The following is a 26,590-nucleotide window of genomic DNA, read 5'->3' as shown; positions in this document are numbered from 1 at the left end:
CATATCTGCCACAGATTCACCTGTACCTCCACACATATCATCTATTGCATCCTCTGTACCCGATGTGGCCTCCTCTATATTGGGGAGACAGGCCGGCTACTTGCGGAGCGTTTCAGAGAACACCTCTGGGACACCCGGACCAACCAACCCAACCACCCTGTAGCTCAACATTTCAATTCCCCCTCCGACTCCACCAAGGATATGCAGGTCTTTGGACTCCTCCATCGTCAGACCACAGTGAAACGATGGTTGGAGGAAGAACGCCTCATCTTCCGGCTAGGGACCCTCCAACCACAAGGGATGAACTCGGATTTCACCAGTTTCCTCATTTCCCCTCCCCCCAGCCTGTCTCAGTCAAATCCATCAAATTCAGCACCGCCTTCCTAACCTGCAATCTTCTTCCCGACCTCTCCGCCCCCACCCCAGTCTGACCTATCACCCTCACCTTGACCTCTTTCCACCTATCACATTTCCGACGCCCCTCCTCCCTACCTTTTATCTTAGCCTGCTGCACAAACTTTCCCCATTCCTGAAGAAGGGCTTATGCCCGAAACGTCGATTCTCCTGTTCCCTGGATGCTGCCTGACCCGCTGCGCTTTTCCAGCAACACATTTCCAGCTCTGATCTCCAGCATCTGCAGACCTCACTTTCTCCTACTATTACATGGATACTACTTTTTAGGGGCTGAAGTTCATGCCTGTCAAAATTCATACCACATCGTTAGCAGAAGCCCAAGTGATGTCTAAACTCATAAAGGGGAAAAAGAAATCATGGTGATTCTGAAAACCCCGGAGCGGTTTCAACAGCCAGTGGACTGGAAGACCGGGAGCGGAACAGAACAACCGGCAGACTGGAAAGCTGGAGTGGACCTGACGGCCGGCACACTGACTCAAACATTGATCTATTATCTGTGAAGAACTCGGGTCGACTTCTACACGAGATATATGTAAAATTACAGGTTATTTGGCCAATAATAAGGGGTCAAATTGAATTGAGTTGAATTCATTGTCATGTGTACCGAGTGAAAAGCTTTGTCTTGCGAGCAATACAGGCAGATCAGATTTAAGTAGCATAGATAAGTAAATAGTTGACTTTTCAATGAGACTACTTTTACTTGAGTACTTATGGTAACTGTCTTCTATTGATGACGTTGAGTTTTGCTCTTTCTGACAATGGAAACATTCACTCGTTATCAAAAATAAAAGTATAATTGAACTGTTCAAAAGAGAGTTATGTTTGTTTGAAAAGGAACGATGTGCAGGATAATGGAGAGAAAGCAGGAGTATGGCATGAGCTGAGATACTTATTTGGAGAGCTGATGTAGACATAATGGACTGAATGGCTTCTTTGTGTTTCAATTATTATATGATGTTGAGATCTACTCTATGAAAACCTTTGATAGAGCCACTTTTTTCAAGTGATAAGAAATGTGTTCTTCCCTCATAGTGTAATCGCTTATTTCTGTTAACACTCTATTTTGCCCTCTTCCTAGTACCTCTACATCAGTTGTGTAATGTCAACAAATATCATAAATGTATTAAGAGCGGGATCTTGTTAGAGCTGCACTACACAATGTAACCCAACTAACTTCATGAGAAATCTGCTGGAAATATGAGTTGACAATGGTGTGGTGAGGGTGATATGGCATCTGGGACTTTTGTGAACAGCAGGGCCATGGTGCATCTCCTTAATCAGTATGATCTACCATTTGAGAAAGTAGCAATAGAAAAAAATTGTATGTTAAGAGAACATGAGGGAAGTACAGAATTTCACTTATTTTAGGCTCAAGCGTTTACTACATTCACGTTTGAGATTGAACGTTTTAATTTCCATTTCTGGTCCTTGGAGGTTAACTTGCACGAACATTTGAGTTATTTGCTCTCAGTCTTAGTTTGGGGTGACATGTTTAACAGATTATTTGAGTAATGGAGATTGAGGCAAAGAGTAAGTTGGCTGTTGAAGCAAATGGTCAAATTTGAGCAGCAATTTCTGGAAATTTGTTAAACCAGAGTTTCACTCATCACCCCCACATTTGCTGGTCAGTTTACACTTAATTTTCTGGCACTATCTACCAAACCTAAATTAATACTTAATTTTTTTAAAATTTGACATCAAATCTGCATACTCCAAGAATTGTGAATTCCCATTAATTACATTTAAGTTGCTTATACTATGCTGCTTGGTAAGCAAGAACTAAAACGAGCATTTGGAATTGCAAATTAGAGTTCTAAGTAGATGTCCATTTAGTTATTCCTGTGTAGGGGAGAATATTAAGGAGAGTTCTTCTATTGTGTCATTCACATGTAAAACATCTAGAATAAATGGTATTTTGACACAAGAATCTATATTGTATCATGATTTATGCAAGGATGGAGAAATTGCTCAATATTTATTACACTTCTCACTGTTCTCAGTTTTGATGGCATGTCACAGACCTGAATTGTCAACTTGGTTTCTCTCCCAAGGAATTCTACCAGACTTGCTGAGTATTTCCATAATTTTCCATTCTTTGCTTAAATATAAAATTTAAAACTTAGTAACACTTGCCTGTTCCATGATTGTGTTGAAATCTGTTTGGTACTATATGACTGTTCAGATTCTAATCAATTAAGGTAACCACTGGCAGAAAAATGCAGTAAAGGTTTTTTTTTTATTTCAAGACAATTACATGAAACAGCTATTACAAAATGAGCCAAGTATCTAATTTCTTAACGTTTCTTTTAAAAATAATTGGAGTGAAAGAAGCAGGGAAAGGTCAAAATGTAAGAATTTCTTTGTAAGTGAATTATAGAATTTAAATTGCACAAAACAGCTAATAATATTTAGGGTTTTCTCTATCTTGCTGACTAAGAATATTTGAGGTGCCTTGATGCTGACTTGAGTTATCGTCAACCTATAACAATGAGGTTGTTGCTTATTTGGACTAATGTTGGTAATTGGATACTTAACAATGGATATAATCCTTTTTAAGCAGTGTTTACTCGCAATTGTTTTAAGAACATTGCTCTCTTTTATCAGTAAATGTATTCTGCAATTATTTTATTCACTTTGGTTGTGCTTTCCATATGACACGCAGTCTGACATAAGTCTCATAGTTTATTCAAGGCAATGAATAATATAAATACTTACAATGTCTACAAAACAATTATTAAGACATCAGGTGTTTAGTCTCCGTTTTGGGGCTCCTGTGTTGGATCACTGAGTAGAGGTCCTCAGTACCAATTAACATATTGGCTGGGGTTAAATAATATTTACAAGATTCATCCTTGAAGCTAGCTTATCTTCAGCTGGCGCATCTCCACAGGCTTTTATTGCCAAAACCCACAGATGTTTCCAAATTTGTTCCTGTTTCTGTTATTCTGCAATTCCTTCATACAGTAGTTCATACAGTTTTAATTCATTTCATTCATAGCATTCAGTTTCTGCTTCCTGCAGGCTCAACATAATTTGTGCAAGTTGACCAGTTTTACCAAGTCCACATTTTCAAATGGTAAGGGTGAAATTTTGCAGCAGGAGAAAGCAAGAATCAAAGTACTTGCATTTTAAGGAAATACTTTAGTGTACTGTGAGGATACACAAATTAAATAATTGAGCTACAGAGAATAGCTTTTTGCATTTTAAGCATATTTTGTAACGTGTTTGACCATCAAAATCCAGATGCTGGATGCCCTTGAGATCTATTTATTTTGATGTTAATGTGACACTGACAAATATGCTATAATTGCTGTTATCAACTATTTTGCAGGCATGGAATATCCTGGCATTGGATGGCAGCAACTGGCAGAGGATTGACTTGTTTAATTTTCAGACAGATATTGAGGTAAATAGCAAAATGTTTGTAATTTGTTATTTATGCTACAATGTGGTTCAGAATTGTTTGGTAATTCAAATGACCAAAAGTGCAAATTAATGCCTATACCAAATACATTTTAGTGAATTGCGTGGAGCACCATTGCTTAATATTTTTAAGGCATGTCTAAGCTAAATTTTTATCTTGATCCATGTGATATGGCCTTCTATTATTTCAGTGTCTATCCATTGATTCAGAACAGGCTGTGATTCTGAGCATATAGTCTCCTTTTCAATTCAGTTTTGCATTCAAGTTAATTTTCTGCATGTGAATTAAATGGTGTCAGAGATGGAGGAAAAACTCCCAAGACACTCTGATTGCAGGAGCCATCTCATTTACAGTTGACCCATTTAAATTGCCAACAAAAGCTTTCTGACTCCAAGCAATGTTTGATTTTAGTTTCTTCATCTAATTAAATGTGAAGTATTTTTGCGCTTTATTTAATGAATTTATAGAAGTGTAAAGATGCAAATTGTAATGTCGTTATAGAATCTGTTGCTCTTTTAAAGTATTCATTGATGAAGGAGCCATTCTGTTTTCTGGTTGACAACAGTAACTTAAGTGAATTTTTTTCATGTTTTTATTTCTAACTTGCACATGCTTTTACTGCATTGCTGGATGTCTTTTGTTTAAATTATTTTATATTCATACTGACACCAAATTTTAAAACATTCAGTATTTATCAGTGCTCAACATTCTTGATTCTATTGTCCAAGAGTGCTACATAGCGCTTAGACATCTAAAATCTACTTTTAACTCTTCAAGGGTCTTTTGTGACTATATAGTTTGTTTCATTTTTCAGATCAGTGTCCCTCGCTTAGCAATCTGCATTCCAAATTTTCAGAAGGAAAATTGCTGATCCAGGTTAGAAAAATGATCTGCAGGTGAATATCTCATTCAGGCTTAACAGAAATAATACCTAGCAACAGTGCAGTGTGGTAGTTTGCACACTTGTAGACAGCATTATGCTGTTTCAGTGCAAGTTCAAATTTAGTCAGCACCAATACAGCTTTGGCACTGCAGTTACATAGTAACTTAATTAAGTTGGTATAGTTGTACAATCTGTGCAGCATATGTTTTGCTGAAACTATCAACTTGCAATGATTCAACCATGAATAATTCTGTATTAATAGTACAGATAGTTCTTTTATCTTACAGTGAAATTTATAGGAGATTCCTCGCAGCAAATTAAACAGTTGTGAAATAAATAATCTAACTACTTACTTTTGTTATTGAGCATCATGCTTTATAATCAGCAAGGGCAAAGTTGAGAAACAGTGAGATGAAACAGCTGTCAGAAATTTAATTTTAGTGTTAGCAATGTGGGAATTACAGTTTTCTTTATAAATTCCAGTCATAAAGGATTTGTTGCAGTGTGGTTGTTGGATAGGATGTAATGATTAATGGCAGTTTGTTTTATTTAGTCAATTTGTGTACCCAGAGTAAATGCAGGGTCTAATAGAGAAGCTGGTACCAGTAGAGAAGCAATGGTAGACTTTTAAGGAGGCATTTTGCAACTCTCTCTCTCAAAAATTGTTCCATTAAGAAAGAAAGACTAACACTACACAAAGGATGTCCCATCTATGGCAAGTTAAGGAGGTTACATTTGTCTCAGACTGAAAAGAAAATTATGCAATATTACAAAGATTAGCAGCAGTGCCAAAGATTTGGAGAAGATATGAAACCAGTGAGGAATTGCCAAAATAAAGAAACTGAAATTGGAATATGAGAGGAAACTAGCAAGAGATTTACAAGGATGTTGCCAGGGTTGAAGGATTTGAGCTACAGGGAGAGGCTGAACAGGCTGGGGCTGTTTTCCCGGGAGTGTCGGAAGCTGAGGGGTGACCTTATAGAGGTTTACAAAATTATGAGGGGCATGGGTAGGATAAAAAGGCAAAGTCTTTTCCCTGGGGTGGGTGAGTCCAGGACTAGAGGGCATAGGTTTAGGGTGAGAGGGGAAAGATATAAAAGAGACCTAAGGGGCAACTTTTTCACGCAGAGGGTGGTACGTGTATGGAATGAGCTGCCAGAGGAAGTGGTGGGGGCTGGTACAACTGCAGCATTTAAGAGGCATTTGGATGGGTATATGAATAGGAAGGGTTTGGAGGGATATGGGCCAGGTGCTGGCAGGTGGGACTAGATTGGGTTGGGATATCTGGTTTGCACGTATGGGTTGGACCAAAGGTCTGTTTCCATGCTGTACAACTCTATGATTCTAAATGAGAACAGTCACATTTCCATTTTATTGAAGTTTTAAAAATGAAGCTTGGAAGCAGTTGTGCCTTTACAAGATGGTAAATTAATAACTCTGTCTGTCTGTCAGTCATGTGGTGATGTGTGTCATTGGCTGGACAGTATTTGTTATCCATCCTGAGTAGCATTTGAACTAACCTGGCTCTGAAAGCCATTTCGGAAGGAAATTAAGTACTCTGAAATCACATGAAGGCATTCCCTAAAGGCTATTAGCGAACCAGATTATATTCAATGACAATCGACAATGGTTACAATCAAAGTAGCCTTTAATTCTTGATTTTATTGAGTTAAATTTCACCATCTTCCAAACTCATGTTCCCATAATATTAGCCTGGATATTGGATTACTAGCTCAGTGACCTTCTCATTGTACCACCGCATCCTCTGACATGGAGGTGGCAGAGGCTTTGAATAAGTTTGAAATCTGTATTCACAATAGAAGACATAGGCAGCACACCAAGAATATTTGAAATACATGTAGAAAATCAAAAGACAAGTGAGGGATGAACTTAATGATCATGGTTACTCGCGGAAAACATACCAGAAAAACTAATGAGAATAAAGGCTGGCAAGTTCCCTGGACTTAATGGCCTGCATTCTAAATTTTTAAAGGAAATTAGGGTTAGAATGATTCAGGTTAGTGATAGTGGTTGCATCAATATTGATATTTTCAATTAACCTGTTCCAGTGTGTTTAGACACACCCTTTGAGGTGGGAATTGAACCAGGGTCTACTGGGTTTATACTATCACTGCATTACAGAAGTATAAGCTGAAAGCCTCCAAAGTTAACTAGGTTCTGGAAAAGTTCCAGTGAAGCAACCTATGTGACGCCTCTATTCAATAAAATAGAATGGTGCAAAACACGTTACAATAGACCTGTTTGTCTAATACTGGTAGCCCAATATATTCTAAGAGTGTGAGAAATAATTATTAAGGACATAGAATATTTAGAAAATAATTCAGGTTACATTTCACTGTCTTTGCCTTTGAAAAGGAAATGATGTTTGACAAATTTATTAAGTGTTCCTTTGAGGGTATAACAAGGTAGATAAAAAGGAACCAGTAGAGGTCATGTATATTTACATTTACAAAAGGCATTTGATCAGGTACCATATAAAAGATTACTGCACAACTAGAGCCACGGTCTTGAGGATATTAGAATGGGTCAAAGATTGGCTATTGGAAAGGAAACCATCGTGATAAATGGGTCATTTTCTGTTTGACACCTATAATTGGTGGTATGACTTGGGGATTGCTGTTAGGTGTACAACTGTTTGCAAGTTACATTAATAACTTGCATGAAGTGGCAGATTGCATTGTATCCAAATATGCTGCTAATGCAAAGATAAATAGGAAAGCAAGTTATGGGAAGGATACAAAATTTATAAAGGGATATGGATGTTAAGTGACTGAAAGGAAAAAGAAAATGCCAGATGAAGTATAATGTGGGAAAATATTTGGTAGGAAGTGTAGAAAAGTTGAATAGTGTTTGAATTTGTCAGAGACTGCAAAAAATTGTCATACAGAGGGATCAAGGTAGACTTGGTCTTATAAAAATTAGCATGCACATACAGCAACTACTTGTGAACTCAATTTGATTTTTAGCCTTTATTCCAAGGGAGGTGGAATATATTAAATCGGAAAGCCTTACCTGTGGCAGCACATGACGTGGTGAACCTGCTGTACAGCATACAGTTTTTTATACTTAAGATACATACACTTAAGGATTGGAAACAGTTGAGAAGGTTCACCAAGCTGTATTCTGGAATATATGCACTATCTGCTGAGGAAAGGTTGGGCTCATATTCACTGGGGTTAAGAAATGTGAGCAGTGACCTTATCGAAATATACAAATTTCAGAGGAGGCTTGACAGAGCAGATATTGAAAAAATGTTTTCCCCATGTGATGGAGCCTAAAAGTAGGGGATGTAGTTTAATAATGAGGAATCTTTGAATTAAGACAAGGAGGAATAACTTCTGAGGATTTAGCATGTTCTTCCAAGACAGAAGTGTATATTGAGCATATTCAATCCTGAGCCATAGAGGTTTGATTGACAAGTGAGCAAAATGTTATAGAAGACTGGCTGAAAAGTGGAATTAAGCCCACAAGCAGATCAGCCACAATGTTTATTGAATAGTGAGCAGATCTGATGGGCTACTTCTGTTCCACAAGTGATATCTCTTCCTGAAATGTTTTTAAGACAAATTTTATTTCTGCCATGATTGTATTCAATGGTGTAGTATCCAGAAGACCTAAAAGTTCACAACCCAATGAGTGAAGGAAATTCTTCTTTGTGAAATCCTAAACATTTGATCCCTTTTTCCTATGACTGTGGCCCTGTCTTCTGGATTCGAGTCAGATCTGCAGCACAGAAAAATGCCTATTGAGTCTGTGCCAATCAAAAGCAGCCACCTAACTATTCTAACCCCATTTTCCAGCACTTAGTCAATAGCCTTATATGCTTTGGAATTGCAAATGCGCATCTTAATATTTCTTAACTATGTGAGGGTTTCTGCCCCTGCCACCAATGCAGGCAGTGAGTTGCAGATTCCCACCACCTCTGAATTTCTAAAAAAAAAGGTTTTCCTTGCATTTCTTCTAAACTTTCTGCACCTTCCCTTGAAACTATGCCCCGGTCTTTAATCCCTCCATTGACGGGAAAAGGTCTTCTCTATATGTGCTCCTCATAATTTTATACACCTCAGTTGTGTCCCTTCACAATTCCTCTGCTCTCAGGAAAACAATCCTAATCTATCCAATCTCTCGACATAACTTAAATTCTCCATTCCAGGCAACATCAGGGTAAATGTCCTCTGCTCTCCGTCCAGTGCTATCCATATCCTCCCCCAAAATATGGATTTCAGAACTGCACACATTACTCAAGTTGTGGCCTAATCAACATTTTATGTAGCTCCAGCATAACTTCCCTATTTTTAAACTCTCTTCCTCAACTGATTAGATTAGATTAGATTCCCCACAGTGTGGAAACAGGCCTTTCGGCCCAACAAGTCCACACTAACCCTCCGACGAGCAACCCACTCAGACCGATTCCTCTACAAATGCACCTAACACTACGGGCAATTTAGAATGGCCAGTTCACCTGACCTGCACATCTTTGGACTGTGGGAGGAAACCAGAGTACCCAAAGAATGTGCAAACTCCACACAGTTGCCCTCGGTGGGAATTGAACCCGGGTCCCTGACGCTGTGAGGCAGCAGTGCTAACCACTGAGCCACCATGCCGTCCCCATAAAGCCAAGTATCCCATATGCCGCCTTAAGTACTTTTATCCACGTACCCTGATACCTTAAGGGAACAGAATACAAGCACACTGAAGGCCCCCCAGTTTCTCATTCCCAGGATCCTATCATTCATTATGTATTCCCATGCCTTTTTTGTCTTGCCCAGGTCACCTCTCATTTTTGTCCTTATGGCGCACTTATGCATACTGAATTCAGTTTACCACTGATTAGCCTGTCTATAACCTCCTGTAATGTAATGCTTTCCTCCTTTGATATTTACCACAGACATGCACACAAATTTTTATACCATCTGGAAATTTAGTGATCAATTCTGCTACATTCAAGTCCAAATTATTTATATGAACTGCAAGCAAAAAGGCACTCCAATACTGTGTGTTGGACCCCAGTGGATGTGGACTTCAAGTTGGAAGAATGCCCCTTAACCATCACCCTAGGCTATTTGCCGCTCAGCCAAGATTGTGGATCCAATTTGCCAAATTTCTTTGAATTCCATAGGCTTTATCAGTCTCCCACAGCCAACAATGTATGTATGAAGTAAAACTCCTTTAGAACCTTGTAGGTTTCAATGAGATAGTCACTCATTCATCAAAGCTCCAGAGAGTCTCCTCATCGTTCAACGTCAGCCCAACCCTACCCACCTCGCTAAACACCTGGTACCAATCCAGTGAACCTTTGTGCCACCCCAAAGGCCTTGCATCCTCTGGAAACAAGGACCAATGTGGCATTTGCCACCTTAATTGCCTGCTGTGCTAATTTTGCATTACTTTTTACTCGTGCACCCAAGACCCTTTTGAGCATCAACATTTTATAAGTTTTCACCTTTCAGAAGAAAGCATTCTGCCTCCTCGTTAATTCTTTCTTACTACCAGAGTGAACAATCTCATGCTTCCCCATATTCCCCATATTATACTCCATTTTGTTATCTACTCAGCTAATCTTTCTGTATATCTTTGTAGCTATTTTGTGTTCTTCACCACCTGCATCCCCATTCAGCTTTGTATCATCAGCAATCCTAGATATGTTATTTGCGGTCTCTTTGTTTAACCCTTAATTTAGCTTTTAAATAGCTGAGGCTTCAGCACTTGTCCTTGTGGCACTCCACTGATCACAGCCTGCTAAAGTGAAAATGCCCTGCCCAGGGACCTTTTTGCTTCCTGCCTGTAAACCTGTCCTCAATCCATGCTAATACATTACTCCCCATTCCACCAGTGCTACTCTACTAATTATATCCTCAAAAGATCTAATTTGTTGCACTATATTTTATGAAGTGTGAAAATGTGTTCATTTGGTCTGATCATACTTTTTTTAGTGTAGTAAGACTTTCTTATCAATAGATTTCAGCTTTTGCATGACAACTGATGTTGTTCCTGGTTTTCTCCCTTTCTCCTTTCTCCTTTCTTGAATAGTTGGTTTCCTAATTTCCAGTCCACAGGGACTGTTCTTGAATTTAAAAAATTTTGGATAACCATATCTCGCACATCCACTATCTTTACAGCTATTGCTTTCAGAGCTTTGGGACATCTATAGGCCATTTTGTTGTGCAGATTTGTCAGATTTTGAGGTAATTAATACCTGTAGAAAAAAAGCATTGGAGAAACTTCATGCTTATTAACCCAAAGCTTATTCTGTTTTTGCAATTTGTCTTCTGTCATGAAAAGACAAATATTTGTTCAACGAGTCTGCTATTTTATCATTCCCCATGCTTATTTCTGTTGTCTGTATGCCTAAGGAGCCAAGTAGTCTCCTCTTTTTAAATACTTTAAAATCTCTTAAAGTTTGCTGTGTCTACGTTTTCTCCAGTTTTATTAATGTTTGGTAATTTGCTAATTTAAAAAAAAATTCCACTTCGAATACTTACTGATGTTCTTTGTAATGTTGTTAGTTCTTTCTTTTAACTTAATGCCTAACCCTGTATTTGACTTTCCGAGTGAGCCAGGATAGATCTTGCTAACCTTGTTCAACAAAAATACATTCCACTGATAAACATTATGTTGTTTCTTTAAATGTTTCTCACTCTTTATTTGCCATCGCAGCTTGTAATGTCAGCAAACGTGGCAACCCAATTTATGTACTGCAAATTTCCCCAAAATACAGTTGAAGAATAGGTAACATGGGAATTAAGGTACCAGAGATTGGAGAAGTAATTACTCATCCTTTCCATCCATTTTCAATACAAGGTTGACTTATCTGAGATTAGTCACTCCAGTGTTTGTTTCTCAGTGGTGACTTGGAGATTTCATGGATGAGTTTGCTTCTGCCGTTTTTGTATTTTGAGCATTGATTCACAGCGAAATACATTGATCTGCAGATTTTTCCTCAGCACACTGAAAACCTTGACTGTTGAGGCCTTGAGATTTTGCCATCCACTTAAACCATTTGGTGTCTCTGCCTTATGGCACTCTGCCATCCATTTGCCTCAGCAGTGCTCACCTCTCTTGGTAAGACAAGACTTCAGCTCTCTCTTTGGCCTCTCCAGTTGGATCTCCTTTGTACATCATTTGCTCTCTGTAATTGGATAACATACTTGGTGATGGCCTAATAATTGGTCATCTCCTCTAAAAGCAAACTCTGGTGTGCAACTGTTAAGCATTGGCTCAGAGACAAAAAATTATTCTGACCTTGAATTTTTGAAGCAGTGTTTGGAATTTAACACCTTTTCTCCTCAATCTTAAATCAAAAGTAAGGCTTCATATTTTTGTGTTGAATTTTATTTGCCATGTGCCTGGCCATTTCATCAGCCTTTCTAATTTTTCACCTTCTTCCTCACCGTTCAGTATATTTACAAATTGTGTTCCATTTTCATATTTCTTTTATGTTCAAGTCCAAGTTTGGTTCTGAGCCTTAAAAGTTTCTTCCTTGTGTGCTATTACCCACTATTGTTTTCTATGCCTTAGCCACTTTGTCCCCAAGTTGGTATTGTTCCCACTTTTGCTAAGAAATTTAAGATGTAGTATTTTATCAAATACCTTTTGAAAGTCAATACACACAATATCAGAAGGATGACTTTTCCCTGATTGGTCACTCAACTATGAATTTTCTTGGGTGACTTGGAGATTTTGGGGGTGAGTTTGCTTCTGTAACAGTTATCTGCCCTATGTTATCTCAGTTAAAAACTCAATTTAATCAGATATGACTTTCCCTTAATAAATTTGTGCTGTGTCTACTTTATTAGCTCATGAATGCCCATATAGCCGATTTTATTTATTTCCAAATTATAACTTCCCCATCGCCATTGTTAAACTGACTAGCCCATAGTTAACAGGTTTATACTTTTGAACAGTTGATTGATACATCCCTGAATCCAGAAAGGATTTGGAAATTGTGCCAACACCTGGGTTGAAAGATTTGAGCTATAGGGAGAGGTTGAATAGGCTGGAGCTGTTTTTCCTGGAGCATAAGTGGCTGAGGGGTGACCTTATGGAGGTTTAGAAAATCCTGAAGGGCATGGATAGGAAAAATAGACAAAGTCTTTTCCCTGTGGTGGGGAGTCCAGAATGAGAGGTTTAGGGGGAGAGGGGAAAGACATAAAAAGGGACTTGAGGGGCAATGTTTTCGCACAAAGGGTGGTACATGTATGGAATGAGTTGCCAGAGGTAGTGGTGGAGGCTGGTACAATTGCAACATTTAAAAGGCATCTGTATTGGTGTATGAATAGAAGGGTTTGGAGGGATATGGGCCAGGTGCAGACAAGTGGGGCTAGATTTTACAAATTACAGATTTACAGATTACAGATTTTTTTTTTCTACAGATTAGATTACAGTGTGGAAACAGGCCCTTCGGCCCAACAAGTCCACACCGACCCGCTGAAGCGCAACCCAGCCATACCCCTACATTTACAACCTTACCTAACACTAGGTGGCAATTTAGCGTGGCCAATTCACCTGACCTGCATATCTTTGGACTGTGGGAGGAAACCGGAGCACCTGGAGGAAACCCACACAGACACTGGGAGAACGTGCAAACTCTACACAGCCAGTCGCCTGAGGCGGGAAATGAACCCGGGTCTCTGGCGCTGTGAGGCAGCAGTGCTAACCACTGTGCCACCGTACCGGCCACTAGATTAGGTTGATATATCTGGACGGCATGGAAGAGTTGGACTGAAGGGTCTGTTTCCGTGCTGCACATCTCTGACTCTGTATTTTTCACCCTTTAATCAGTCAGATGAAAGACATCCTATCTGGTTGTGGTAACTTACCAGCTTTTAATACTTTCAGGATCACTCGTACCTCCTAATTATCTACCTGTCTTGGAGGGTACTGGACAACTTCCTTGTTTACCATGTCTTTGTCAAAGTTTTCTTGATAAACTCAAATGTAAAGTACCTCATAGAAATCCATAAAATGTTGAAGGGGCTGAGGAAGACAGACTTAAGAGTTGATCATCTACTTGTGGGAAGGAGTGTGATGCACAAAGCGAGTGGTTGTAAATATGATGTTTACTAATAAATGGAATAAGGATTTCAAGAGTGAATGGATAGATTGTGGAGCTTAAATATTTGGTATGTTCTAACAACTGACAGCAAGTTAAGTACTTTTAGAATGGCTAGTATTACAGTGCAGGAAGCACAGCAGCCAATTTGCATGCAGCAGTGTCCATATGGAATCATTTCATGGAAGCTAGATAAATACATAAAGGTTAAAAACAATAATAGGATTTGCTGAGGAAGCGAGGTGAATTAAAGTGCCAGGAGGCTCAGATAAAGCCTGCAACACAACATACATCAGTTGGGCTAAATGGCCTGTATCTGTAACATGAGCAAAAATTCCATTCCAGACTTAGCTTGTAGATAAATGCACTGCACTCTGTAACTGCAGTTTTAATGAGAAACTCTTCAGTGAAGTTTAAATTTGAGGGAATTTGGATTTGTTTGGATGCTCTTGGGAGTCTCTTAGGAATGTTACAAAAGTGTGCACAGTCCCTTTTTATTTTATAAGGATCCTGCTTCAAGATCTATGATAGATTTTCCTTCTGAGATCTTTTATAACCAGGTTAAATATGGCAAAGCCTATATCTTTAGACAGAATGTGAGTTTGGTTAATTGGGTTGTATATAATCCAATCTGCAAATATGTAATTATTATTAGCTCATTGGAATCTAGGCCTACACTGAGTCAAATTTCAAACTTGCAACTTATTCACTAGTAGAATATTATGGATTTTGGAAGTCTCAAATTAAACAGAAAATACAGAAATACTCAGCAGACCTAAAAAAGGATCATTGACCTGAATTGTTAAATTTGCAGGAACAAGTAGTTCCAACATGTTCTGTTTTATTGTTTTTATTTTATTTCCTCTCCTTTGACTTACTGGTTACTGAACTACCATGCAAATATATTTGACGTCGGCAGTACTCACTTCTCTACCTCTGAACATAGGGTCGTGTAGTGGAAAATATTTCCAAACGATGTGGAGGATTCCTACGTCAACTTAGCCTACGGGGGTGTCTTAGCATTGGTGATGCTTCTCTTAAGTAAGTTTTTTTTTTAAAAATGTGGTTCTTGGTATAAAGCACCAGCAGTTTTTAAATATGAATCATCTGCATGTCAAACAAATGTTACATAATACATCTTAAATAATTATTACAATGTCATAATATTTGATTGCAATGCTTGCTGCTCTGAGTGCTTCTTTCCTTTTTCTGATTTAATAATTGGGATAAGAGTAAAATTTCCATCGTTAATGTAAACTGAAAAGTTATGGCTGTCTTTTTTTTTGGAAATCTGATTTTTCTTCCTTTTGTCTACTTCTCCAAATTCAATGGTGATATTTGATTTTGCATTTGAAAATATTATCAGTTATCAATTCCTGACAAGTTGTTGACCTGCAGTTCTTAATAAATACTTTGTTTCGTGCTGCTGCTTTCCTGAATTAAGTTGTCATATGTGTTGGACTCTGTAAATCTTTTTTTTTTGATTTGCATACCACACTCTGTGTGTAAGTTCATCCAGTTAGTTTGGAAGAATTGTTTAATTTCTTGCTGGAATCAAATGTTTGCTTTTCTTCTAGGCCATTTCCTATTGCACCAGTCACAATGCAAGTTGGTTCTCACTGATTTGGGATATTGGGTTGTGAGAAATATATTTTTGGTCTGAAATGTGGGCTTTATTTTTCCTGAAATAAGTTATATTTATGCATCATCTTTCATATGTAAGAATATCAGATGGCATCAGGAATCTTAGAGAGGTGTATTCATATTTAAGTGGACTGGCTTGAGCTCCATTTATGTACTGTAGACATATTGGGATCTTATTTTTTTTAGCCAGCTCATAAGAATTTTTCTTTTAGGCAAATGTATACTCTGCACTGAGGTCCTGAGAAATCTGATTTTTAAATTATTGAAGTTTGCTGTTCTTAGATTGTCAAATTTAGTTTTATTCCCCCATTAATCAATTGAGAAACATATCATTTATGATTGAGTTACAAAAGACTTGATGGGCTGATTAGGTTGGGATATGTGGTCGACATGGACTGGTTGGAACGAAGGGTTTCTTTCCATGCTGTACATCTCTATGACTCTATGAATGACTAAAGTTAGGAAATAAATTAGGCCAATTTACCTCTTTATCTGCAGTGCTGCGTTTGTTAATACAGTATATAGTAAAGTAAATATGTGGCAATATGTAGGTTTTAGTTGTTCGGTGTTTTCTCCCTCTCTTTGGGCTCACACTGGATGTTCTGCACTCCCTTATCAAAACTTTTTGTCATCCTTGTTTTCAAACAATATAATCTAATGAAAAAAGGAAAGCACTACCAGCTATACTGTGTTCTTTTGAGCCACATTGATCTGAGTAGTAGTTAATCCTTCAGTGTGTATTAAACTATTTGTAGATACACTTTCCTATTCATTTTTGCTCCCTTAGATTTGATGATAAACTGTTCCTGTTGATTACTTTGCTTCTTTTGTAATATCAGCCTGCCTTCATACATTTATGCTTGGAATAATTTAACAGTTATTCTTCAAGCATATTTTTTCTTTTATAACTGGCTCAACTTTGTCCTGAGTCTGATGGATTTGTACCTGAAATGATGTTTTAATGGTTACATTATCACCTGGAGATTCCTTGGGAGACTTAAAGGTAGGTTATTTGAGCCAACTTTCAACCCTAAACAGATAACCAATTTACAGTTGGTTTGAAATTCTTCAGTCTCTTCATTCTTGTTGCATTAACTGATAATTGTTCAAGATTTCCTGTACCAAAGCAATCTGAAAGCATAGCTGATTGGAACCAACACAATTTTTGTGTAAACTCCATTGGGCTTTGGAACAGGAGTAGTCCGTTTGACCCTTTTGAGCCTGCTCTACCATTCTCTAAGACTATGGCTGATCTGGTTGCAATCTCTGTTGAATTTGGATCTGAAGTGCTAATACTGAAGAGTGCCTTGAGCACCATCAGCTGTGAAGTTATACAGACTTATGGTCAGAATTGCTTTTGATATCAAGTAAGATCTAACATTCAGGTCCTCCTCACAGTCACTGTAACACAGCCTATTATGTCAGTGTGACCATTAAAATATTGCTAACAAACAGTGCACTTTCTTGTTCAGTTCAAAAGCTACTTCAAACGAGATCAGCAAGTTGTTTTCCTCTACTTTGTAGAAATCTACAGCTTGACCCAGCAGTTAGACACTGTGGGCAGTCAACTTGCCTCATAGTGAAGTACAGATCTGTTCGACTATCCAGACAGTCTCAAACTCAGTTTCCCACTTGTCCCTGTAACATTTGGCTCTTTTATTAATTGATTTCATTCAGTTTTAAATAACGTCAGTAACCCAACCTCCACTATTTCTTGGGGTGGAAAAGAAATTCTGCAGACTAATTATCCCTTCTGAGAGTGAATTCCCCTTCTTCCTCCATTTCAAAAGTGAGGCTAAAATGCATCACCTCATTCTGCATGGACAAACCCCTTAGAATCCATCTCATTAATTTCCCTTCTGTTTTAAAAAGATCACAGTTCAATGGATTAGGGCCTGATGTGTTCAAACTTCACTCATAAGTTAAGCCCTTCATCTCATTCTAAAATAATTAGAATAATTTTGCTTGACCTGAGATAGTATATGCTTTGACACATTTTTAAATCCAAGAGAGATCCATCATTTCCACCTTCAAGATGTTGGATGCCTGTCTTTTGAGGATTTGATCCTATTTTTAGATTGTTGTCCTTCAGAAATATTCCTATTTGTCCCTGGTTATCTGGTCCTTCATATATTTTAGGGATGGGACCATGGATTTACTTTGAAAGGAAGGTTACTTGCCCATCCAAGTGCTGCCAGTTTCAGACTCTGAGCACTTAAAGGCTGCTGACAAATCTGTTGGCAGAAAATATCATATTATCTTGTGCTTCTTGTTTGTTAGCATCACAGAGGCCGAAAACCAGAGTTCAAGTGTCCAAAATGATCCTCTGTGTTTAGAGTCTTCTCCTATTGTCTTCTCTTAATGAGACCGAGATAAGGCAAAGTTTGCTTTTGATTATTTTGAAGAGAAGAAAGACAACCATCTGAAGCAACCTAGGTCTCTCACCAAGTCAACTGATTATTATGTTAGTTCAGTGCAAAGATGTCAAAACTTTGAGCATCAAATCCCTTAAATTCCTATGGAGACAAATGAACGGAGTACGGCCATATCCTCAAGATTTCCTTTGATCGTATTTAAAGCTATACCAAAGAGTAATATGAAATAAGACATGTTCTTGCAACAGCCAAATTGCACTGTATTTATCAAATGATAATTTTAAAATCCATGGCAGACTGGGTGGCCCTCTAGGCACAACATATCTTTTCAAAGTTTTTAAGCCAGGCAAAAAGTTCAATTTAGTTCCAAGCCATCTAAAATGCACTTTTCCTTAAAAAGAAAACTTAAGACACATGACCTACAGCAAGATTTAGTGAACAATGTTCTTGCAGTACAAGTAACCGAGGTACAGTACCTTGTTAGTAGGATGCAAATTTCTAGAAGATGTGTCCCTCTGGGGAATTGATGAACCTTTTAGTATTTTGTGTCACGTCTACTATTTCTAAATTTCAGGTCTCTTGGCCAGAACATCGGTTCCCTTGGATAAATTGAAGTTGGAGATTTTTGAAATGCCTCTCTGCTTGGTTCACAGCGTGAGACATGGCTGTGTCCTCCTGCTAATATCTTTATGGCAATGTTCAAGACAACATAGTTTATGATCCTGGAATTAAAGTCAACTTTATTTTCAGTAGTCATGTGATACTGTATAAATTAAATTGTTTTCCTTTAAGTGGATCATTGAAAGATTGGATAAGGATAATTTTGAATGAGGAACATTTCAATCAGGATCATTAAAATTGCATTTTTAATTGTCAAGGCCTTTCTTCATAGCTATTCTGTTGGTGGAAGCTACCACTCCGACAGCCAACTTTGTGGTAGAGAAGCTAAAACAGAAAACAAATTAAGCTTGCATTTCATAGCACCTCAAACATTCCAAGGAAGTTCACAGCCGAAATAGATAAACGAAGCCACCAAATTAAAAACACTCAAATCTCAGACGTGACAACAAGTAAACAGGTTAATTCTTTGAGGAGAAAGTGAGGTCTGCAGATGCTGGAGATCAGAGCTGAAAATGTGTTGCTGGAAAAGCGCAGCAGGTCAGGCAGCATCCAGGGAACAGGAGAATCGACGTTTCGGGCAGATTTCCTGAAGAAGGGCTTATGCCCGAAACGTCGATTCTCCTGTTCCCTGGATGCTGCCTGACCTGCGCTTTTCCAGCAACACATTTTCAGCAGGTTAATTCTTTGGCACTGCTGGCCAGACACCTGGAGAAACTTTTTTTTTCTTTGGACAATAACAGTTCTTTTATGCCCACGTGAACTTATGTTGCTTTAAGGGTATTGATAATGTGTTTTTTTTTTGTTTTGGATTACTTAGTGTGGAAACAGGCCCTTTGGCCCAACAAGTCCACACCGAACCGCCGAAGTGCGACCCACCCAGACCCATTCCCCTATGTTCACCCCTTCACCTAACACTATGGGCAATTTAGCCAGGCCAATTCACCTAACCTGCACATTTTGGATTGTGGGAGGAAACCGGAGCACCCGGAGGAAACCCACGCAGACACTGGGGGAATGTGCAAACTCCACACAGAGTTGCCTGAGGTGGGAAATGAACCCGGGTCTCTGGCGCTGTGAGGCAGCAGTGCTTTGTTCTTTACTAAAATACCACCATCCACCTCAGGACAACATTATGCATACATATTTGAATGATACTTGAACTAGGACATTCTGACTCTCATTTTATCACGGATACTTTTTGGTTCCTTTCTTCCTTTCCCAAAAAGAGCTACTAGCATTAAAGATCTACAATGAGTGTGTACGGCTGCAGTTTTCCTGCGGCTTCAATAATTACATGCATGTCATAATAGGCAGTTTTGATAAGTCTGTTAAGAATCATCAGTCTGTCAGGTAAATTCAAGCTCTGAGATTTTCTACATTTCAATAAAACAGTTAGCTGTCTGCATTAGTATTCACTAGTTGCCCATAATTTAAACGTGCTTCTGCCAAGCTTTGACTATTTAATTCGTGCAATGAGGCCTGACACATAACTGTCTGGCCTCTTTCCTGTGCAGAGTATTGAGATTGTCCTGGTTAAAGCAGTGAATGCTGTTCTGTGTTTGCAATGGTGCTGCATTATCTATACTTCCTAAATAGCTTTATAAACTTCGTATGTTTAACCATGCTAACTTCATCTTTTTGCATGTAAATCTCAATAAAAACGTTGAGAGATGGTGTGAATGTTATTAAAAGTAAAAATGTGGTTGCATATGTGAGTCAGTTCAGGCTTTAAAGGAAGGAGGATGGTGGTATTTAATTTTCCAACATAAAACTTGCTGATGTTGAAGAGTGCACATGTATCCTGTGCTTAGGGTAGGTAATTACATTTAACAATTTGATCTCAGTTACAATGTTTATTAACAATAATTGGATGAGATGACAGTGGTGTAAATAAATTTAAGACTGGGTATTGATGTGATAGACGTGGACAGAATCTGCAGCTCAAAATTGTATGTGACTCCTTGCAAAGATAGATCTTTGATTTCTCAGGGTGAAATAGAAAGTAGATGGGAAAGTGGAGTTGAGGCCCAAGAGCAACGATAACCATATTGAGGAGCAGAGCAGGTTCAGGAGGCTGTATGGCCTCCTGATCCTATTTCTTAGGTTATGTTCGTGGGTCTATCTATGTATTCAAAATCGATCTACCTGTATACTGAGAATAATAAGTACTTATTGTTTATCTGAAATCACTTGTGCTGTTCAAAGAATTTCAGGATACCCACTTAAATAGAATTTGTGATTTTCATAATACTTTGTAATTAAATATTTTTATTTTGCAACCTGTTTTTATCTTTAGGACCTTTGCACAGAACTGTAAGAACATTGAAGATTTAAATCTCAATGGTTGTACAAAGATTAATGACAGGTGAGTAAAATGGGTTTAAACTGGGCTGATGTGTTTTATTCACAAGTTAACAACAGTTTGTTTTATTTTTCTTTTGGCAGCACATGCGTCAGTCTTAGTAAATTCTGCACTAAACTGAAAAACTTGGATCTCACATCGTGTGTATCGATTACAAACAATTCTTTGAAGGCTTTGAGGTAATTATGTTTGCCTTTCTTCTTTAACTATTCTTGTATTTTTAAAATTTCTGCATTAGTAAAAGATACGTTTTTGTATTTAAACACAAATCAATGCCTGGGTCTTAAGTGTGGTGACTGGTCCTATTCAGTAAAAAGTGCTAACTTATTTTGGTCAGGGAGTTTGAAAATGTCAATAATTTGTAGTTGAAACAAAGCAGAAGGAGCTTGTTTGGTCTTTTTTTTTCAGTCCTGGAACAATAAATTACTTTTTTTGTATCCTTTATGATCTCCGCTGACAGGTTTGAACATTTTATTTAATACTAACGAAGCTGATAAATGATGGCAGTATACTTTATTTTAATGTTTTTCCATATCTGCATAATTTTAAAACCATAATGAGCATATCTTTTACATAATTAAATGCTGGCATTTAAAGTGCCCATTAATCATCATTGTCCACAAGCTCTTCTTTCAGTGTTCGATAGTTGGCCTTTGATTTTGATGTGGTAAACAATTGTCTGCAGACTCATCAATTTTATGTTCCATCTAAATTAATGAAAAACTTTGACATCAACTATTAAATTTAGACTATTCTAATCATGTGGTTAACAATCTCTTGTAACAAAAACTGATTATAAAGCTTAGCTGATAAAGGTCTGCTTCATCCTTTGATTATGTTATGCTAAAATATAAATGAGTATTAAAATTTAGATTCTTAACTCAATTATGGCCTGATAGCCAGTATACATTAAAAATACTCTACTGCAAACCTATATTAATACTAGCTGGACTTGTTTATAGTTTACTTTATTGCTAGCAGCTAGCTGAGTTTATGTGGCTATTATTATGAAGTTCTTGACTTCCAATACAAAGCTTCAGTTTTTATTTTCTGTGAATATAAATGCTATCTCCCAATCACACTTTTCATTGTCATCTTAAAGTTGTTTATCTTGACAGTTGATCAAAAGTTTTGGATGTTTTTTAGCACTGTTCAAAATGTCATTCAAACATTCTTATTTTGTAAGGAATGATTATTAGTGCCAGCCATTTTGACATCCAGGCACACTGCACAACAATTTGTCTACTTTTTAGTCATTCTGAGTCTGGCCGGACCACTAATGTTGTAGTAAAGTTATTCTCAAAAGACCATATCTGTAAGTTGACAAATATGCATAATACTGCTGTTTTACACAGACCTATACATGGGATGTTTCAAGCAATGTCCAAACATCATCATAAAAGGAGCTGAGAAGGAAAGTACTGTGGATGCTGAAAAAAAGTCGGCAGGTCAATTCTGAGTGGTGACTTCATCACAATTGGTTAAGAAAGAAAGATAAATATCCTAGGGAAAGTTAATGGTTTTCCCCTTACCATTTGTTGAGAGACAACTTTATTTACCTAATGAACAGTTTAAAGAGGTGTCTATCCCATAATTATCTTATAAAATGTGTAATAAATATGCATTCTTCATTTGAGAGCCTAACAAAAAATAATTAGAATGGGAAGTGATGGATGCAGTAAATTTGAAGTCTACCTTAACTAACATGAGATAAAATGCCCCAAGTTTTGTGATAACTAGCAAAGGAACACATACATGTCTGTGCGAGTAACTGCAGATCTTTGAGCAAAGAGTAGCTGAAATCAGACATCTGATCCAGCTTGGTGCTCTCTGCAAGAGATCTATGGCATCTGCAAACAATGCAAGCATAGCAAGGTTCTTCATCTAGTCATATTGAAGATTGATCACCAAGAGACAGAACTAAATTTTTTTTTGCTCAGTTGGAGGATCTACCACTATGGCCCCAGTTTCACGAAATGGGGTCACCACCCTCTTTAGTCAATGTGCTGACTAGGAGAAAGTGAGGACTGCAGATGCTGGGGATCTGAGCTTAAAAATGTGTTGCTGGAAAAGCGCAGCCCGTCAGGCAACATCAAAGGAGAATGCGAATCGACGTTTCGGGCATAAGCCCTTCTTCAGGAATGAGGAGGGTGTGCCAAGCAGGCTAAGATAAAAGGTAGGGAGGAGGGACTTGGGGGAGGGGCATTGGGAATGCGATAGGTGGAAGGAGGTTAAGGTGAGGGTGATAGGCCGGAGAGGGGGTGGGGGTACATTGGGGAGATAGGCCGCCTACTTGCGGGCTGTTTTAGAGAACACCTCTGGGACACCCGCACCAGCTAACCCAACCGCCCCGTGGCTGAACACTTTAATTCCCCCTCCCACTCCACCAAGGACATGCAGGTCCTTGGCCGCCTCCATCGCCAGACCATGGCAACATGACGCCTGGAGGAAGAGCGACTCATCTTCCGCCTAGGAACCCTCCAACCACAAGGGATGAATGCAGATTTCTCCAAGCTTCCTCATTTCCCCTCCCCCCACCTTATCTCAGTCCCAACCCTCAGACTCAGCACCGCCTTCTTGACTTGCAATCTTCTTCCCGACCTCTCCGTGCCCACCTCCTCTCCGGCCTATCACCCTCACCTTAACCTCCTTCCACCTATCGCATTCCCAACGCCCTCCCCCAAGTCTCTCCTCCCTACCTTTCATCTTAGCCTGCTTGGCACACCCTCCTCATTCCTGAAGAAGGGCTTATGCCCGAAACGTCGATTCGCCTTCTCCTTTGATGCTGCCTGACGTGCTGCACTTTTCCAGCAACACATTTTTAAGCCAATGTGCTGACACCTACCAACTTGTTAAGGGATTTGGAAAATCCATGGTCTGGAGCATGGTAATGCTGCTACCATAAGGGTGATACTTGCAGATGGGAAGCATTGTGGGCTTTAGAGTGCCAGTAACTAAGGGCTACCTTTGGAAGCCTTTGAGGGGCTATCTTGTTGGCAAACAAAATGTCTACATAAATGGAAAGTAACACTTAATTGGCTACTTCAAGGTATTCTTGACTAGCCACTAGGTGGCTATACTATGACTTACTGTGCCATATTGCTAGCGACGAATGATGAGCTCCTCTTCAGTACGTCAATTCTGCTGTATTGACTTACAGCTTGTTGCCACTGTCCTTGGAAATTTTGGGCTATAATGTTGAAGTGAAGAAAAGTTAGATTTAAATCATGTACAGGAAGTGAATAAAAACTGGAAAAGAAAATTAGCTTAAAAGAGATAAATGAGTGCTAGAGGTGAGGAATTAATAATTTTTCAATCTCCAGTACGACTTAGAAAGATTTCCCTCGCTCACTGCATAAGTGTGCCACAATGTGGGCTCTAAGTCTTTCCAACTCTGTCTCCAGTCCATTTAATCTCAGTTTTCTCTCTCCATGGTTTTGGCTCTTTGTCATCTGTAACAGTAGCTCCATTCCTCTTGCGTTTCCCAGAAATAGTCCTCACCCAATGGCATGCTTCTACAGCACTTCATTTACTAGGTCCATGACAGTCTTTGTGGCACACATTTCCCAGAGAATCCTTTTTCTGACTCCTTTAATAAACCCTATTAAATTGTATGGTTACCTCTGGCCAAATTGAAACATAGTAGAATTGTATAATTCACAATCCTTGCTCTAAACCTGTATTCAGCTTTTTCTTTTCAGCAAGCTTCATGGAAATGTTCCTCCTCTGTCCCTTCCCTGGCTGCAACGTCTTTGTCTCTGGTGTCCATATTTTAACATTCTTTTTGGGGTGTTATCTTGAAAGTATTATTGAGTATTTAGGAAAATGTCCAATTAGAATATTTCCAGAAGTAATATAAGCTTTCAATTTGTTAGTAATTGTTTTGGTTCTTTTTTGCAATTATTGTGTTTACTCTTTATTTAAAGTTGACAGTATATTGCAGTCTCCTGCTTGCCCTCGGGAATTGAGTTTGAACTGTAACTCTGGTAGGACCATTACTGGTACTGAGATAATTTAAAGGAAGTTGTATTTGAAGGGGAGACCACAAGTCAAATATGAATATTGATGTATTCAGCCGGGGAGAAAATCCAAAAATAAAAATGCCTGAGAATATCAGCTTCACATGGCATTATTTGGAAGCATTTAAAATGAAAAGCTGAAGTGAGGTTGAATAAAACTACTGTACATGCTGTCACCTAGTGTTCAGTTTTGGAATTTTTTTTAAAAAAGGGTCAAGCCGAACACGTTCACTTAGATTTCTTTTGCACGTTTTAATGCAGCAATGTCCCAAGAGGTACTGGTTAGAGTTGAAAGCAATGGTCAAGAGTATGGTCAATGTTTAGCTTCTGATACTCCTATAATGGTAGAAAAAATGATACCAATGCAGAAAAGCAGGAGTGATCTCAGTGCATAAAATAAAGATCACTAAAAGCTTTGTAATACATAGCAATGGAAGGTGTGGTGGTAAAGAAATTGAGAAAACCCTGCTGGGTTTGAATGAGGCCTTAAATATTTGCAAGAGGGTAAGGATTTTGAATTCAGTGCATTGAAGGGCTGAGTCAGCTTAATTGAGTCAGTTAAGTTTGGTGTAGACAAATCTAGTGAGCTAAGTTTGGCTGTATTGCAGGCTGGAACTTGGCAAAGACAGCAAGCATTGAAGAGGTATACCTGAAAGTAAAGCAGGCTGGAATTGCTGTCTTGAGGTGATAATAGTGAAGGGTAGGATTGAACATGTGCTCTAGTTGATCAGGATCTTAAATCTGACTGTTGTTAAATTCAGACCCAGGGGTAGAAGCAAATTCTCGAACAAATGTGCTGCCCACAGTGCACTCTTTTATGTTGGTGAGATCAAATGGAGACAGTCTGATCGTTTTGCACTCCTGTCTGTAGGAATGACTCTGACCTTTCAATTGCATGCCATTTCACTAAACCCCTTGCTCCCATGCTAGCACTACTGTCCATGGCCCTGTGTTCGTGTTCCAGTGGCGGTCAATGCAAGCTGAAGAAACGAGGTCTTATTTCTGCTTGAGCACTTTGCAACTGCTCGGATTCAACATTGCATGTCACAACATGAGTACGATCTCTGTGCCATTTACCTTAAATCCACCCCCGTCCTCCCAGTGTCTTGTTGGCTTTGCTCTCAGCGGAGTAGATCTGTTTCTTCCTTTTCACAGCTACTGTTTACATCTATTTCACATATCTTTCTCTCTTTTTTGGATTGGAATACTGCTAATGTGACACTCCCTTTGAAAAAGGGCAAGAGGCAAAAAGTGGGTTGCCATAGGCCAATTAGCCTATATTGTTGAGGCAATAGCAGAACATATGGAAAGTCATATCTATTCAAGCAGGATCAGCATGGTTTCATGAAAGGGAATTTGTGTCAGATTAATTCATTAGAGTATTTTGAGGAAGTCTCAGCCATAATGGATAGAGGAGAACCAGCAAATGTGTCATATTTGAACCTCCAAGGTCGACAAGGTACTTCTCAAAGGCTAAGTCATGAGATAAGAGCTATGGTGTTGGAGGTAGTATATTGGCATGGAGGAATAATTGGCTCATGGGCAGGAAACCGAGAATGGAAAAATGGGTTATTTTTCAGAGTGGTGATCTGTGACCAGTGGGGATCAGTGCAGGGACTGCAACTGTTTACAACGTGTGTGTGTGTATGTATAAAACTTGGAGGAAGGAAGTGAATGTACTGTAACCAAACTTCTGTGTTCTGAAGAAGAGTCACTGGACCCAAAACATGAACTCTGGACTGAAGAAACTCCTCTTGGTCTCTGATTGAAAAGGT

General features: G+C 38.6%; 1 protein-coding gene across 6 annotated transcripts in view; it reads left to right on the top strand.

Annotated features, from left to right (window-relative positions):
* The window catches only part of fbxl2 (F-box and leucine-rich repeat protein 2), a 174,262-nt gene that overhangs the window by 64,480 nt on the left and 83,192 nt on the right, over positions 1–26,590 (top strand). For 4 of the 6 annotated variants that reach the window (XM_043688899.1, XM_043688900.1, XM_043688902.1 and 1 more), the window contains 4 exons: positions 3,746–3,820; positions 14,741–14,835; positions 20,731–20,799; positions 20,880–20,975. In XM_043688899.1, the coding sequence (XP_043544834.1) occupies positions 3,746–3,820; positions 14,741–14,835; positions 20,731–20,799; positions 20,880–20,975 (335 nt within the window). The remainder of the gene's footprint in view (positions 1–3,745; positions 3,821–14,740; positions 14,836–20,730; positions 20,800–20,879; positions 20,976–26,590) is intronic. The other 2 variants (XM_043688904.1, XM_043688903.1) reach the window with 1 other exon arrangement.

This window comes from Chiloscyllium plagiosum, chromosome 4, assembly GCF_004010195.1.
Source record: "Chiloscyllium plagiosum isolate BGI_BamShark_2017 chromosome 4, ASM401019v2, whole genome shotgun sequence".
NCBI classification, from domain to species: domain Eukaryota; kingdom Metazoa; phylum Chordata; class Chondrichthyes; order Orectolobiformes; family Hemiscylliidae; genus Chiloscyllium; species Chiloscyllium plagiosum.
This window is presented reverse-complemented; position numbering and strand designations above follow the sequence as displayed.